Source organism: Vidua macroura, chromosome 21 (genome assembly GCF_024509145.1).
Source record: "Vidua macroura isolate BioBank_ID:100142 chromosome 21, ASM2450914v1, whole genome shotgun sequence".
In the NCBI taxonomy this organism is placed as follows: Eukaryota; Metazoa; Chordata; class Aves; order Passeriformes; family Viduidae; genus Vidua; species Vidua macroura.
The window spans coordinates 6,450,244-6,466,190 of NC_071591.1; the positions used below are offsets into that span (position 1 = coordinate 6,450,244).

General features: G+C 51.4%; 1 protein-coding gene across 1 annotated transcript in view; it reads left to right on the forward strand.

The window, feature by feature from the left end:
- The window catches only part of MEGF9 (multiple EGF like domains 9), a 48,635-nt gene that overhangs the window by 20,412 nt on the left and 12,276 nt on the right, over positions 1–15,947 (forward strand). Inside the window, exons 3-4 of the mRNA XM_053996785.1 lie at positions 2,269–2,461; positions 14,938–15,077. Of these exons, the coding sequence (XP_053852760.1) occupies positions 2,269–2,461; positions 14,938–15,077 (333 nt within the window). The remainder of the gene's footprint in view (positions 1–2,268; positions 2,462–14,937; positions 15,078–15,947) is intronic.

Genomic DNA, 15,947 nt, shown 5'->3' on the forward strand with positions numbered 1-15,947 from the left:
GTCAGGGACCATGTGGGATGCTGTCCCCCTACCTGGGACCACCATCCCTTCCCAAAGATCTCTGGAGTGGTTGGGGGAAGTAGGGTCTTCAGGAATTGACCCTTTTGGGAAACAACTTCTGGATCTGTGATGTTGTGCCTTACCACGCACTTGGGGTGATTTTGCAGCAGACAGGCTCAGCTCCTGTCCTCATCACTAGCAGAACCAGGCTCCACCAGCCTCCCAAGCAAAAAGTGCTTTTGCCAGTGTTATTTTGGATTATTGCAGCATTTCTGTCTCCTGGGGCACTGGCATTGCAGTGGTGTCTGCGCTGCTGTTGAATTTGGCAGCTAATGCAGAGCCAGACCTGAATTCAGGCAATTTTGATGGGCAGGAGCGCTGGATGGAAAGCGATGTCAGATTCAGGTTCAAAGTGCTGCCATCCTGCTGGAGCATAAGTGGTGGGGCAGAGCTCCATCATGCTGATGGGGACCATCCTCAAGCACTGCCCCACTCCTGCCCTCTCCATCCAGCCATCCATCTGGAGTTCAGGATGGTCTCAGGTGGTGGCTCTGGCTTTGCTGCTCCTGGAGCACAGGGGTGGTCTCCACATGGAGCTGCTCATCCCCCTGTGTGGGACCTGCCCTGTCAGTGCCTCCCATGCCATTAGAATGGACACAATGCTTGTTTTATTTCCTTAATCAAGTCTGGCAGGTCCAATGGCACCACATGTTGAGTTCTGAAAGGGAGATTTGTTTTGATGCGTGTTTGACAAACTCCAGAGTGCTTTTGCTCAACAAGTTTTCGTGGTTTCTGCTCTGGTGGGAGAGAGAAGCCCAAGTGCCCAAATCAATATGGTTCTGCTTGGATAATTGAGCTGGGAATTTAGTTCATTATGTGAAGTAGCTGTTGAAGTGGATAATTGCAGATCTTGAGGTGTTTGTCCTATGTGTTAGTTTGGATTGAAGAAAATTTAGGTGCAATTTCACAGGTGTATAGGGACAACATGGCTTCAGTGGGGATCCTATGGTGGAATAATAAAGCTAAATAACTCACATTTCTTTGTGTGTTAGAAGAACACGGATGACAAGGAAAAGAGCTTCAAGTCAAGTTTTCTTGTGATGGGGACCTGGCCTCTCCCCTCTCCCTAAAGTGCCCTGAATACTGGCTCTTCTCAGGCAATAACAAACACCAGCAGTTGTGTAAAGCCCCTGATGCTTTATGCACTATTTCTGCAAATAATCCTTGTTTATAATTCAGTCTTGGCAGAAAAAGACTTTAAATTATTAAGGCACTAAATATTTTGCAATGAAAGAACGGAGATAAAGCTCTTGGCAGAAACAAATTGCCAGGGAGAAGTTGTTCTCTTCAGTGCATTTGGGGCTTTAAAGTATTACGAGAAATAACATGCGGGGGGACTGGGAATTCATCACTTGATCAAAAGATTTACTTCTCTCCTAAAAAAGCAGCTGTTCAGTGCATGTTTTCCAGCACCCCTGGAAATAGTGTCCCCAAAGACAATGTTTGGGTCCCCAGAGCCATCCCCTCTCACCACAGGACTCAGGGTGGTCTGTTTTAGGTGGTGGAGGTCTCTGTCCTGCCTCCAGCTCTGCCACAGCTTTTAAAGTGCAGTTTTCATGCACTTGGTGCTCCTCTGAGGGTGGATTTTCAGGAGATTCTGTATCCCTTCTTCAGGAGTGGGAGATGCTGCTGCCAGTTTGTCGTGTCAGTGTATGTTCTGTGGTAAATCAGGGGTGTTCCAGTGGTGTGGAATGGAGGCTCTTAGAATTGATGATTTTGCAACCTTTTGCTGATTTTACCCTGATATTTTACAGTTACTGCTTGTCAGCTCCTGGAGTCAGACAACCATGAGGGTGGCTGGGTGTGTGTATTTACATAAAGACATTGTGTACAGCTACATATAGATGTATTTTAGGTAGTTATACCCATAATCTTGTGGCTCTTCATTGGAGAGATTTCAAGCATGAGCTGTGGTGTTTCAAACCCCAGGGTGTTCCCAGTGTGGCTTTTGTCCATCATCTCAACATTTTAAAGCAAAAATCATCCTTAAAGTGATGATGGGGGTATGCCAGGGGTGCCCAGAGGAGCTGTGGTGGCTGCATCCCTGGAAGTGTCCCAAGGCCAGGTTGGTTGTGGCTTTGGAGCAGCCTGGGAGCTGTCCCAGCCCACAGCTGGGAGGCTGGAATGAGATGGGCTTTAAGGCCCCTTCCAGCCCACACCATCCTGCAGTTCTGTGATTCCGTGCCTCTGTTTCCCTTTCCCTTGCAGGAGACCTGTGCAACTGCAGCTCGGTGGGCAGCGCCGGATGCAACCGCACGACGGGGCAGTGCCTCTGCCTGGCCGGCTACGCGGGGCCGCGCTGCCACAGCTGTGCCCACGGCTTCTTCCCCCAGCAGGGTGGCCAGCAGTGCCAGCCCTGCAGCTGCAGCCCTGCTGGAGCCACCAGCGAGCAGTGTGACCAGTGAGTAACGCCGGGATTTGGTGTGGTTTGGGTTTTGGGCAAGAGCGGGTCTTGTCGTCTGTGCTGGTGTTTAAAAGGAAAAAAAATAAGCAGGAGGGAAGCTGGTCTTATAAAAATTCATGAAGATTATTCTTCCTCTTTCAAGAGCTGAATTATAAAAATACAAGTGGTTGTGGCAAAAGCCCTGGCAGCCCCCAAGGGAGCTGACTTGTGTTCCAGAGTCACATGGATCAGAACCTCTCCTAATGCCTTGTGCATCTGTGAGTCCCTGTTGGGCAGCCTGAGCTGGGAGGGGAGCGGAGGCTGGGGTGGAGCACGGGGGCTTTGGAGGGGTTTATTTTCCAAAGGGATGGGTTTTATGCCAGAGGCAGGCAAAGCTTTGTGCTCTGCCCTTGCTGAGCATTGGGCTGGAAGCGGTGGCCCGACAGCAGAGTTGGCTCCTGCCTTGCCTGGTGTTTACAGCCACCACAGCTGATGCTTGGAGCTCTTGTATAATGAATGTGTTCCTCTTCATTTCACCTCACCCACCCTCCCATCTTGCCTTGTAAAAGCTGGCATGCAATGGTTTTCCAGGCAGTGATCTGCCAGCCATTAGAGACAGTGGCTGAGCCGAGGGGATCTCTATTCCTGCAAGATCACACCGAGCAGCAGCCTGACCCACTGGCTCTCTACTTGTGCTCATGGGGACAGCAAGTTTCAAAGTCTCTCCTTGGAGGAGACCTCAGCAACCACCCTGCAGCAACTTGCACCCTTCCCAGGCTCCTGCTGCCTTATTGTCTTCTAGGGCTGGGTCTGGGCTCAGCGTGTGTTGAACACCTGCAGTTCCCTGCCAGGACAGGGGCTGAGTCAGAGTCAGAATGCTCTGCAGGGACATGCTGCCTGTAATTATTTTATACATTATCTTTTCCCAAACGCCCAAACCCTCTGTTGATGTCCTTCCTTTTTATTTCATTGCTGCATTTTTCTGCTTGCATAAGCTCTGATAATTCAGAATTTAAAAGTAGCACTCAGTTGAGGAAAGTGACCTTCTTACTAAAAGAGGTGATTCTTGAGGGTGGAAAGTATGAAGTTTTATCACTTTTTTTTTTTTTAAAGGCTGTTTTAGGTATGGGAAGATGTGCCTGGAAGCATCAGGGTTTGCCACAGAATTGAAAGTGTGATTTTGGTCAGATTGGAAAGGCGAATTGGGCAGAAAGGGCAAATTTTATCTTTGGGAACTGGGAGAGGGGGGAAAGTGCTGCTGGAGCAACTGGGTTAACTGGAAGGGAGCATTCTTGCTCCAGCTCTGAGTTACTGGGCAGTGGGTGAAGCATGGACATGTCTGGTATCTCCCCATGTTTCACTGCATGGGACGAGCCAAGGAACGCCCTTGGGAGCTTCAGGTGAGGTGCTCTGAGTTGTGAAGGAGAATGAGGTGGAGTTGGAGCCATCTGCGTGGAGCCAGAAACAGCAGGGACCTCCCCAGCCTGTCCTCAGCACCACTGCACAGCCTGGAGGGACGTGGGAGATGCTCATTCTCAGCCATTCAGAAGAGACAGCACAGGGCAAGATGTGGAGGGAGATTTGGGGAGGGGGGATGTTGCTAACAGAGTTCACTCTGTTTCCCTTCCTGGCTCAGAGGGGTTTGCTGCAGACAGAGATGACCTCTGGGTGTTTAAAAAGAGGAAAAATAGGTCAGTTGTCTGTGTTACAGGGCTGGGGGATCAGAAGGGCTGTGAGATGGGCAGCCTGGTGTGTAGTGACGTGTGTGGGACGTGGAGTGGGACACAAAGGCCAGCAGGGCAGGTGCTCCCCTTGCTCCTGTTGTGTCAAAGTGGGCAGCAGGGCTGGCACAGCTCCTGCCTGTCTGCAGCTGGCATGGCTGGGGGCAGGCACCAGGGGTGTGGGGCATCCCTGCAGTGGGATCTGGCCTGATGGGTGGGAGAGCCCATTGCAGGGAAATGTGTGTGTGAACCCAGGAAGGGATTTTTGGCTCTCATGCTGGGAGCCTGGGTGGCTGCTGAGCAGTCCCTGAAGGAGCAGTAGTGTCCCTCGGGCAATCTCTGCTCAGGAATGAGGCACGCAGGCATTGCCCAATACCAAGAACCAGCTACTGTTTTGTTGACATGGAAAATCCTGCAAGTTGTACTATTTATTTATTTAATAAAGCACCAGCCCAGCTCGACTTGCACAAGCAAATTCCTGTGTGAGGCTTCAGAGGAAAGCCATGGCTGTTCCAGTGGGGCTCTGGGTGAAACAGCAGCAGAGATTTTGGACTCTGACCCTTTTTAAGGGTGGCTGATTGGAGGGGCAGAGTGCCCAAAGGCTGAGCCCTCAGGGCACACAAAGATCCCTCTTGGGTTTCAGTCAGCTCGCCCAGGCTTTTGTAAAAGTGCCTTTTAAAGCACCACCATATGATGATTATCAGCATTATTTCTCAACACGCTCTTGGGCTGGCCAGATGGCAACCCAAGTCCCCTGTTTGTTAACTAGACCTCAAATGTAGACCATCAAACAAAAATTAAAAAAAAAAATCCCTTTCCTGAGGCACAGAGTTGATTTTGGGAGTGAACATTGACCTGACATGCTGTCGCTATGAATGGGCTCCATGGCTGCTAATCAAAGGTCTGTTTTGGTGGTGGTTTAAATTTGATTATCTAGGAAGATCCACACAGATCCCTCTGTGGGATGGCAGAGCATTTCTGTGCTCTGGTTTGAGTGGGTTTTTTGTTAGATGAAAATCTGTGTGTGGCTCAGGCTGGAGCTTGCTGAGGGGCTGGATGGAGTCTTGGGCTGCTCAGAGAGGGCTGCCACATCTTGGGGAGGGGGAGGGAATTGTCCCTGCTGTGGTTAACGCCTAGAAACCTCAGAAAAAAGCACATTTCTTTGGGTTGGATGTGGTGCAGATGCTTGCTAAAGATAGCTGTGGCCTGGAAGTGTTCACAGTCCATAGAGGAAGGGTGGAGAAAAGAAGCTGAAGTTTCAAGGGCCATGGTCAAGGTCAGAGTGGTGGAGAATGAGGACGGTGACTCATGTGGGTGCACGGGCTGGGCTGGAAGGGCTGTGTTCCTGCTGCACAGCTCTGGGGACAGTGACAAGTGGGGAGGCTGCCTGGCAGTGGCCTCAGCCCATGGGGATGTGGTCCCAGCCAAGAGCTGTCCCCACCAGCTGCATCTCTCACCATCTTTTGGGCCCCTCGAGTTGAAGGCTGTGCTGTGTGTCCTCTGAGGAAACCAGAACCTCCCAGCCTGGTGGAGGGAGTGAAAGTGATCACTGCTGCTGGAGAAGGTCACCATGCCCAGGCTGGCCAGCCCACATCTCCCAGCCTTGTGCCCCTGTACGATTCTTTTCCCTTTTTTCCTTCATGTGAGCAGTCCTGTGCCTGAACTCTCATCTCTGGCTCCCTAAGGCTGGGCAGGGAGCCAGGGCAGAGGCAGCAGGAGCAGGCTGGGGTTGGTGGTCTCCAGTCCCAGTAGCCAGGGCAGCAGTGGGAGCACTGGGGCTCCTCACGGTGTTTCTGGCCCTCTGCACCCCCTGCAGCTTTGCCCAAAGTGCCACCCGTGTCCCCAGCTGAGCCAGGGCAGCGTTAGCCAGCACACAGACCTGGGATGAACAGGGTGAGGGAAGGAGGTTTGGTTTCAGAAGGCCTTTAGTTCTGCAGCCCTCGTGCCCTGGCGTGAGGAGCTGTGCAGGCACAGCTCTCTAAGCACACACTGAGATCATTCTCCATGTAAACCTGGCCTCTGGCTGCGGGGTTTGAAGGCCCAGGACTGCAGGCAGCACGAGGCCAGCCTGGATGAGGCAGCATCCCCTTCCTGGGGAGCAGGAGATGGCAGATGACTCTGCAGTTTCTGGTTTGTTTATTTTTACCTTGCTGGCAGCACTGCCCATCCCCACGTGGGACTGCAGACGCTGCCCAGCGTGACCCAGCTCATCTGCAGGAGGGCTGACCTGGATTTACCTCCTTTGAGGTGTTTATCCCAACTTTTCCTAGCCCAGCACTTGGGTGTGTGTGGCTCTTCCTTTCCTGAAGCTGTGGGGGCAGCTTTTTTAGCCCACGAGCAGCTGGCCCTGCGTGGGTGCTCCTGTGGGTTTGGGATGTGAACGGGGGCTGGAGCTGTGAAGCAGAGATGCTGCTAGGAGATGCTGCTGCCTGGCAGAAGGGTTCAGCCCTCAATTCCCTGCTTCCCTGGGAGGTTTTGTTTTTTAAACTTGTCCTGGTTCTAGGGGAGAAAAGTGATGCAGCAGTACCTGTGCCAGGGAACAAGAGGAGAGCTGTGGCTGCTGGGGGTTTTAGGGATCACAGAATCACAGAATATTCTGAGCTGGAAGGGACCCACAGGGATCGTCCAGTCCAACTGCTGACCCTGCACAGACACCCCAGTAATCCCACCCTGTGCCTGAGAGTTTTGTCCAAACATTCCTGGAGCTCTGGCAGCCTTGGGGCTGGGATCATTCCCTGGAGAGCCTTTTCCAGTGCTCAACACCCTCTGGGGGAGGGACCTTTTCCTGGTATCCAGCCTAAACCTCCCCTGACAGGGCTTTGCCACATGGCTTACCTAAACCCAGGTTAACCATCTAAACTGGGTTAGGTTTTTCCAGTTCCCTTAAAAAGCTCTAAACTAATCATACACATATGCTGCCATTGTCCCTAGAGCAAACAAATGCCTGTTAAACTGGGGTCTGTGGATCAGTTTAAGTTGCTCCCTCTGCCTGTGGCTCAGTTTCTGCACAAGTAGAAGGGCAGTGGGAAGCAGAAGCTCCAGCAGACAGCTTGAAGGTGATCTCTGCTCTCCTTTGGTTGCTGTGGGCTGAAACCCCATGCCCAAGGGTGCAGTGCTCTGCTTCTTTGCTGGTCCAGCAGCCTTTCCTTATTGCTGGCTACAGACAGCCCTGTGATCCCAATTCCTGCATGGCTTGTGCTGCAGGCTTGGCATAAGTCATGTGGGAGAGAGCTCCTGTCACTCATTTCCAGTGAAAAAAGAGGGAGAAAAAAGTGATAACGCACACATATAAATGCCCAAGTGTTCATTCAGAGATGCTTTGCCCCCTCAAGGGGACCTCAGGCTTTGTGTTCATGTTAAAAAAAGTGAAGGCAGAGTGTCCCTGGGAGCATCTGGACATGGCTGTCCCCTGGAGCAGGGAGGGCAGTGGCTGTCCCTGTGTGCTGCCTTTGTGGTGGGGTTCTGTGTGCAGAGGCTGATCCTGCGACCCCAGCTCGTGGGGATTTTGAAGAGCCTGGCTGCTGAGGGTGAGGTCAGCAGCACTGGACAAAGTGCTTTGTTGAGACCTTTGAATAAGGGCTGGGGGTTCTGAGGGGGCTTGGGAAGCTGGGAAGGGGGAGCCACACACTGGGATTGTGGAGCTGGTGGGATGTGGGAAGGTGCAAAGAGACTGTGGGGGGCAGCCTGGTGTGGCACAGTCTGGGCACACCTTGAACCTCCTGTGAGGCAGGATTTGGGGGGGAGGTTTCAGGGGTCAGGAGATGCAGGTCCATTGAAATTCAAAGTTTTTGTGGAGCTTCACCAGCCTGCAGGGCTGCTGGCCATCCCAGACCCTGGAGGTTATTTGGGGGAAGTGATGGAGTTCTTGTTTTGCATAGATAAAGTCTTCATTTTCTGTGTGCAGAGTGTCATCACACTTCTGAAAGGTCTCTCTTTTGCGTGGGATCTGTCTTTCCGTTCTGCTGTATTTTAGCAGTCCAGTAAACCACATCAGGCACTGCTCCCCTTTGGAGGTGTGACCTTGGGAGCTGAAATCCTCAAGGACTTGTGCTTTAAAGCCCCCCCAAAACCAGCCAAACCCCCTTTTTCTCTTTAAAAAGCCTGCTCTCCCTTTTATAGATTGGATGAGCACAACTGGTGGCTCATTATCTCCCAGTAATGCCTTGTCAGCATCACTCTGCAGAGAACAGATCTTGTTTTGTAGCGGAAATTATTACATGTGGACGTCAGAAAAGCAGAAGAATACCCTGTTAAAGCCTATTTTTCTGCATGGTTTAATTATCTAAATCTCTCCCCTGTTCCAGCCTCTCACATCCTTTACATCTGATTAGCTCTCCTCCTCTCTCCCCCCAGAAGAAGGTAAAGGTACCTGAACCCATTTTTATTCAGTTGCAGACAGGAATGGGAAATGAATGAGTGACTGGACACAGCAGCAGGGAAAGGTGCATTGTTATCATCTCCCCTATGGTAATTATGGCTTCTCAGAAATCCTGTTATTTTGTGGGTTTTCCATCAGGCATTGCCGTTCCTGTGTTGTCTGTTGCAAACTTTGCTGCTCTGGCAAACACTGACTGCCCTCAAAAAGAAATGTGGGCTCAACTGTTTAAGCTTTTGTGGCTAAATCCTGGCTGGGGGGTGGTGCCCAGCGTGTACTTCAGGCACTGCTTGTACCCTGAGTCTTCTGCTGCCTGAGCAGAGGCACCAGCAGAGGTCTGGGGGATGGAGGGACCCCTTTGGGCAAAACAGATGTGTTCAGTGGGGACCAGCCCCATCCCCTGGCATCCCCACTGATGTGTCCTTCTCTGCATTGAGGGTCCCTGGCCCATCCCTGCACAGATCCCCAGAGGCTACTTTGGGAAGCCAGCACCCACCAGCTGAGGCTGGGACTTTGCTGTGAGTGAGGCTTCTGCCCATGGAACTGTGCAGGACCCCATCCAAGCTCCCTCTCCAGGCCAGTGTGGACTTTCCATTACCCCCTCCCCTGCCTTCAAGGGCATCTGGAGGGGACAGCCCAGCCTGGAGCTTCCTGGCTTTCCAGAGCCCAGCCTGGAGATTCCTGGCTTTCCAGAGCTCAGCCTGGAGATTCCTGGCTTTTCAGAGCCCTCCTGGAGATTCCTGGCTTTCCAGAGCTCAGCCTGGAGATTCTTGGCTTTCCAGAGCTCAGCCTGGAGCTTCCTGGCTTTCCAGAGCCCTCCTGGAGATTCCTGGCTTTCCCTGGCGGGGGAGCTGGGGCCGCGGAGGCGGCGGTGGCCAGACAAGGTGGCCCTTTGACATTTACAGAGTGGCCTTTCAGAGCTGTGAAGTGTCCCCCCTCTGTCGAGGGCTGCCCTACAAAACAGCTGCCGTGCCCCAGCACGGAGTGAGGAATGTGGCACACAATGGGCCAGTGTTGGCCCCCATAAAGCTCTGCTTCTTGTGCCCTCCACAAAGGGGCTCAGAGCGGGCGGCTGGTGCAGGGTTTGGCCCTGGCCCCACTGACTCTCCCACAGAGCCACCTCGGCCACCAGCAGCTTTGGGTTTTGCTGAGGGAGTGGGGAGGAGAAACCCAGTGTGGGGCTTTTTCCTGCTCTCCCCTTCCCCACGTGCTGATATTCAATAACTGACGGACAGAAAAGTCAGCACGTGGGTTGTGAGGGTTCTTGGTATCCTCAGGATGAGAGGATGTGGCCTCAAGCTGCACCAGGTTGGACACCAGGAAGAATTTTTTTCATGGAAAGGGTTGTGAAGCATTGGAAGGGGTTGCCCAGGGAGGTGGTGGAGTCCCCATCCCTGAAGGTGTTCAGCAGACTGGACATGGCACTCAGTGCTCAGGTGATGATCACTCAAAGGCTGGACTCAGTGATCGTGGAGGCCTTTTCCACCTAAGTGATTCTGAGTGTTAACAACATTGCTTTCCCACCAAAGTGTCTTGGAGCATTTAGCTTTCAAATATGAACTTTTCCATGTTGCCCAGGAAGGTGTAAGAGAGATTTATCCCCTGGCTGCTGTCAGACATCACAGAAAATCAGCACTAAAGGAGCCTGGCTCGCTGCAGTAACGCACCATTTTTGGAGACATCTCTTCTGAATCCTCCTAATCTTGTGCAGAATCCTTTTGTCTTATCCCATCAAAGTGTGACAAAGCCTTTTCATGGGGTTTGTTTTAAAGATGCTCGTGGTTCAAGGCGATTTCCCTCGTTCCCAGGGAGCGCCGTCGCTGCTGTGAATTGTGTCTGTTACAGGGACACCCCGTGCCCTGCTGGGACAACTGAGGGGCATTGCTGTCACTGGGGCTTCCCAAGGGGACAGGTGAAGCTGGACATGCCACCTGGAGATGTCCAGGGAAGGGCTGGTGTAGCCCTCACTTTCCTCTTAGGCAGTGTGCCCTGCCCAGCTCTGCTGGGGCTGCTCGGGGAGATGCTGAGCTGGGCAGGGTGTGGCCGTGTGCTCTGTGCTTCAAGGGGAAGACAATAAATGGATTTGGAAAAACTCTTGTTGTAGGTTTTGCATGGCTCACCTGCAGGGCATGGTTTGAGATCCATGGAAGGTCCCTCCTTCTCTGCCCTAAAATCTTACCAATCTCTTATGTTTAGAAAATCAAGGCACAAGAGTTTGGTGCTGTGCTGTTTAGCCTGGGTCTGACATGGCCAGGGAGTCCCTGGGCTCTGACTGGGGCATCCAGGCTTTTCTGGTGTCTGGGAATATATTCAATATTAATTTCTCCCTTCCTCCTCCTTAGAAAAAAAAAAAAAAAAAGAAAATAAAAGGAATGATTGGAGCTTGCTGAGGGTTTTCTGTAAGACCATTAACTGTGCACAGCTTGTCTCCCAACAGCCCCTAAGGCCATGGTCCTTCATCCTCCCATCCATCTTGTGCCTGTCATGTCCCTGCTAAAATCAAGATGTTTCTGTGGAGGAGGAGCGGAGACCCCTTGCAGATGTGGCTGCACATTGTGGTCTGTCTCAGGTCACAGATACTTTAGTGCTTTTTTCCCCTTGTGATGAGGCCTTGAGCTCCTGTGCAGTCTGTGCTGAGCAGTGCCAAGTGAGGGCCTTGCCCAAGCTCCCAAGCCCAGCCCCTCACCGTGTCCTTCCCCAGCCACCAGACCTGGCAGGAAACCATCTGCAGGATGCTCTGTGGCTTCAGGGGCTGTTCCCTGTCCTCTGTGCCCTGCTCCTGAGACACTTCCAGGTGGGGTCAGAACTGTCTGCAGTCCTCCTCTTTACCAGTATCCAGGGGAGGGCTGGGGTGTCTCTGATGTGTCCCCTTGACTTCTGTACCTGTAAAGCCACAGTCCTGTGTAAAATCCCACCTTAGGGAACATTTGGTTGCCTCCAGTGGCACAAATCTCTTGGCAAGTGATGGGATCCTGCATCTCTTTCCCCTTGAGAGGAGTGGAAGGGAGCTGTGGGGGCTGGAAACAAAACCAGGCTGGCTTTTTGCAGACATAATTTGGGGTGTGTAGGCTGTCCCCTGCCCCGATGTTTTATTTACACTGCCCTGCCCCATGGCTGTGGGAATGCTGCTGCCTGGGGTGGCTGTGTCCTAGTCCAGCCCTAGGCTGTCTCCTGAGGCAGAACACGGACCCTGAGGGATGAGGGTGCTCAGGTGAACCAGCTCCTGCCTTGGGGGGGTCCCAAACCTGGCATGTGGCCCTTGTCCCCAGAGGGTCACATCATTCCATGCTGGATCCAAGCCTTGGATGTGGCTGTGCTCTGACCAGCAATCGCTGCCTGCTCCTTTTGCCAGTGCCTCATGTGCTCGTGATGGTTTTAATCAGTAGGAAACATCTGTAAAGTTGATGGATGATGTGATGGTGATACACACCACCTACACAGTCTCCAGTGAGTGTATTCATAAAAATCTGGTAGAAACCAATGCTGGCAGGAGACTCTGGTAACTGGAAGTCTGGTTTTATCCCAATACGTCTTTGTATCAATTCCTTGTGAGAGCTGAACACTAGCTGGCCTCAGAGGGGTTAATCATCATCTGAAGTGGAGTTGAGTAATTGATGTTGCTGCATCAAAACGTTTTCCTCTTCCCATCCCCCTCATTCTCCCCACTTCCCCCCAAAAAGAAATTCTTGGCTGATACTCAAAATCCAGTTCAGTTCTCACTGTGCAAGTATTAAACTGTGGGTCTTTTCTTTCAAATTTCTGGATTTTTATGGGCACAATTGGTCTGTTAACAGGATTTTTTTTTTTTTTTTGTGGTTTCAATGCATTTATATCATTGACCTTTGCTTTAAAAAGTGTCTGACAGACTTTGCTGGGCTGGAGCTATAAAAAGGAGTGTTGTAAGGGGGCTTTATTCTGTGGAAGCAATGACCACAGGCAAAGCTTTATATTTGCTGAGTGATTTAATTCTTGCACATGCAGGACTTGGCTCTGTGCCATGTGTAACATGTTGAGAAAAGGTCTGTTCAAGAGGCATTCAAACCAAACTTTCCAAACAGTCTTTTTTTTTTCCTTCTTTTTAAAGCTTTCTTTCCTGTTATTTCTAAGCTAGCGAGTAAAATCAAGGGACTGTGCCCCAAAATGCTGAATTGAGCTCCAGCAGGGTCACTGGGGAAATAAACCTCCTTGAAAGAAATGAAATGGGAGTCTGTGTGGAAGCAGGGAGGAAGAGGAGGGTGTCATTGAGAAAAAGGCTGGATCAGGGACACGAGGGAGTCAAACAGAGCTCTCTGAACTCCAGGAGGAAGCCAGGGAGGGTGAAGATGATGCAGCTCAAATGCCTGGTCCTACAAAACCCTGCTCATAATGCTGCATCCCCAAAAGATGTGTTTTCAGGCTAAACATCAGATTTTCCTCCCCATAGCACATGCTTTTCCCTGCCTGTCCCTGCCCTCTTACAGGAATAGCAGTAGCAGCCAGGAGCAAATAATAAAAAGCTGCTTTTTGTTTGCGCTTATTTTAAACACTGTGACAACGTTTGGATTAATGTTGGGTCTTGTGAAAAGCTCTTTAAAAGTCAAACATTCTGAGCTGCTTACCAGCCAAACATACTGAGCTGCTTACCAGCATGCCTTTGAATTTTGCATCTGCCCCGCTGCACTTCCAGATAATGGCCTGGAGAGCAAGGAAACATCATATTTCTTTCTTCTTCTTGTAATCAGGCCATTAAATATGCTTGAGATTTCAGATTCTGCAACTACTTAATTGTGTAACCCCTTGGGCTGAGGTCCATATTTTGGTGAGTAGTTCCTTTTCCTTTAGCAAACAAACAAACAAACAACAGAAATACTGAATGATGCTAATTTCTAACAGAAGCAACGTCTTGCCCAAAACATCGCAATGTACTGCATTTTAGTTAAAAACAACACATCAACAGTGCATCAAACATCTATTAGTTTTAATCAGCAGATTTTTCTGGAGGCATTTAGGAGCAAATTGTGCCTTGCTCAGTCTTTCCAGGAAGAGAGGGAGAACAATGGATGAGCTTTGTGCAGGCACGGTGAGCCCTGAAATGGTGATTTTAAAAGGTATTTCAGAGGTGTTCAAAAGGTGTTTGAACAGGGTGGAGGTTACACAGGGGAGAGCTCAGAGGGTGATGCAGCATGTAAGGGCTGTCTGTGGGTCTGTGTGTATCACCTCCTCTGCAGATAAATCCATCACCTGGAGGGGACCAAATGCTGTTTATTTGGGTTGCTGTCCTGGTTCCCTGCAGCAGGCAGGGCTGGGGTTCCTGCAGGTCCCCCCAGGGCTGTTGGGGATGTGCAGAGGCACTGGGAGCTCTCTGTCCCTTGGCTTGGCTGTTCCCAGTGTGCAGGTGGGATGAGCCACCTCCAGCAGTGGCCGTGCCCAGGGCTGGATGGGAATTTATCCATTCCTGTGATTCCTCTGAGAGCTGAGCTAAATGCTGCCAGTGTATAAAGTCTGTTATGAAAGCAAAGTGTTGGAAGCCTCTGTGTGGAGAGAGTAGCATGGAAAGCCAAAGGAATGAGGGTAACCTTTGCTTTTTATAGCTCCTGGTATTTGTTTGCTCATGGCAGCCACCAGCAATGCCCTCTGTGTTCACAGCACAGTGCTCCACCCTCCCTGCAGTCACACTGTGCCCAAGTAAACAGCTCCTGTCTAGGTCAGCTGGAGTGGAAGCCTCTGCTGGGGAGGGGAGAACCCTCTCTTGTCTCTCCCTGGCTTTACTGGCTAGAATTCAGCTGGAGAGAGGGGCCTTGCCCAAGTGTCCATGGAGATGGGGAAGGGATAAATGGGATCACGGAGGAGAAGAGGAGAGAGTGCAGGTGGCTGACACCTGCCCTGGCTGAAGCCAAGCAGGACACATGAGCTGCTGCCCCAGCTCCCAGGGGAGCCAGGAGAGCAGCTGGTGAGCAGGGAATTGTCTACTCACACGAAAATCTGGGAGGTGCTGCTCAGCACTGATGTGGAAGGGAGAGGATGACCCACGTGGGTGCTCTGGGATTGTTCAGGCACAGTGACCATGGGTGTGCCAGTGTCCTGCAGCACCCAGGGCTGGTGCAGGTGGAGCAGGGACTCCAGAGGGGCTGTGGGAGTATCTGCTGGGGCTGATGCAAGGGAATGGCTCTGGGCCAAGGCTTTCTGGAATGACCAATGATTTCTGGTGCCCAGCTGGAAATTGCTGTCAGGGCAACTGGCTTGGCAGACACTCGTCCTTTCTTGAGCTCCCCATCACTTTTTGGAAATGCTTGCCCCTGGGTTTCATGTCCTGCTGCCGGCAGAAAGGAAGACAGGGAGTCCAAAAGCCTGCCTGCAGGTTTGTACCTTGGATGCCTCCCAGCACAGCCAGATCTCACTGTTTGTTTTTCCCTCTGCAGCTCTGGGAAGTGCCAGTGCAAAGTTGGTGTCACGGACCTGAAGTGTGACCGCTGCAGCGAGGGCTACTACAGGTTCAATGAGACCACGTGTGAGCCCTGCCAGTGCAACAACCACTCCCACACCTGCGACAGCTCCACAGGTGATGATGTCCTCTTGTCACATGGGGCTGCAGCCTTCACCTGCCCCCTCTGTTCACACTCTGCTCTTATCCCCTTCATCTACATCTTTTTGCCTTGCATACCCAAAATCTTTACCTTAAAGCTGAAATGGAAATGCAAGGTTGGGGTTGGACTCCTTTGAAGGAAGGCAGTGAAGGCTGTGTGCTTTAGCCCAGGCTGCAGTGCAGAGCCCTAATTCAGCAGCCTGTATAAAAAACTGGGGCTCTATTGTTCTCTGCACTTACACAAACACACAACATGGGCTTTTAAAGACCTTTTGTTTAGCTGCTGTTTACCTGGAAACATATACTGTGCTGGCACTGACGTAAGGGGACTTGCTGCCACAGATAACAGGATTAGAGCTGCTAAAAACTGGCAGCATCTAATTAATACTGCCCACTTTCTATAAATCAGCCTTGTTAATTTTCCCTGAATATTTCTTTGACTGTCTCTCACTCAGATGTTGATGGAGTGCAAATGTCGAGGCACCTGTGCTTGAACAGCTTATGGGAGGGCAGGGGGAGCCTAACTGCTGTGCCATCTCACCTGGGAGGAGGGATCCTGGAGGAGCACTGTTATGGGACTGCCTGCACAACCCCCCCCTTCAGCCCCAGCAGCACTCACTTCAAATTCCAAATTCTCCTCAAAACTTCCAGGCTGAAGGGCAGTTCTGTAATATTCATCCAGGAGCTTAGAAAAGGGTAATAATTAAAAGTAATGTTGCAGAATTTGTTGGTGGAGAGGCAGAGCTCATGAAATCAGGTATTTCTGGGCAATTTGTGTCCATGTGCTCCCTCATGGGCTGTGTGTTTGCAGCAGAGGAATGCCCTGGTCCGTGGGCACTGGGTCTG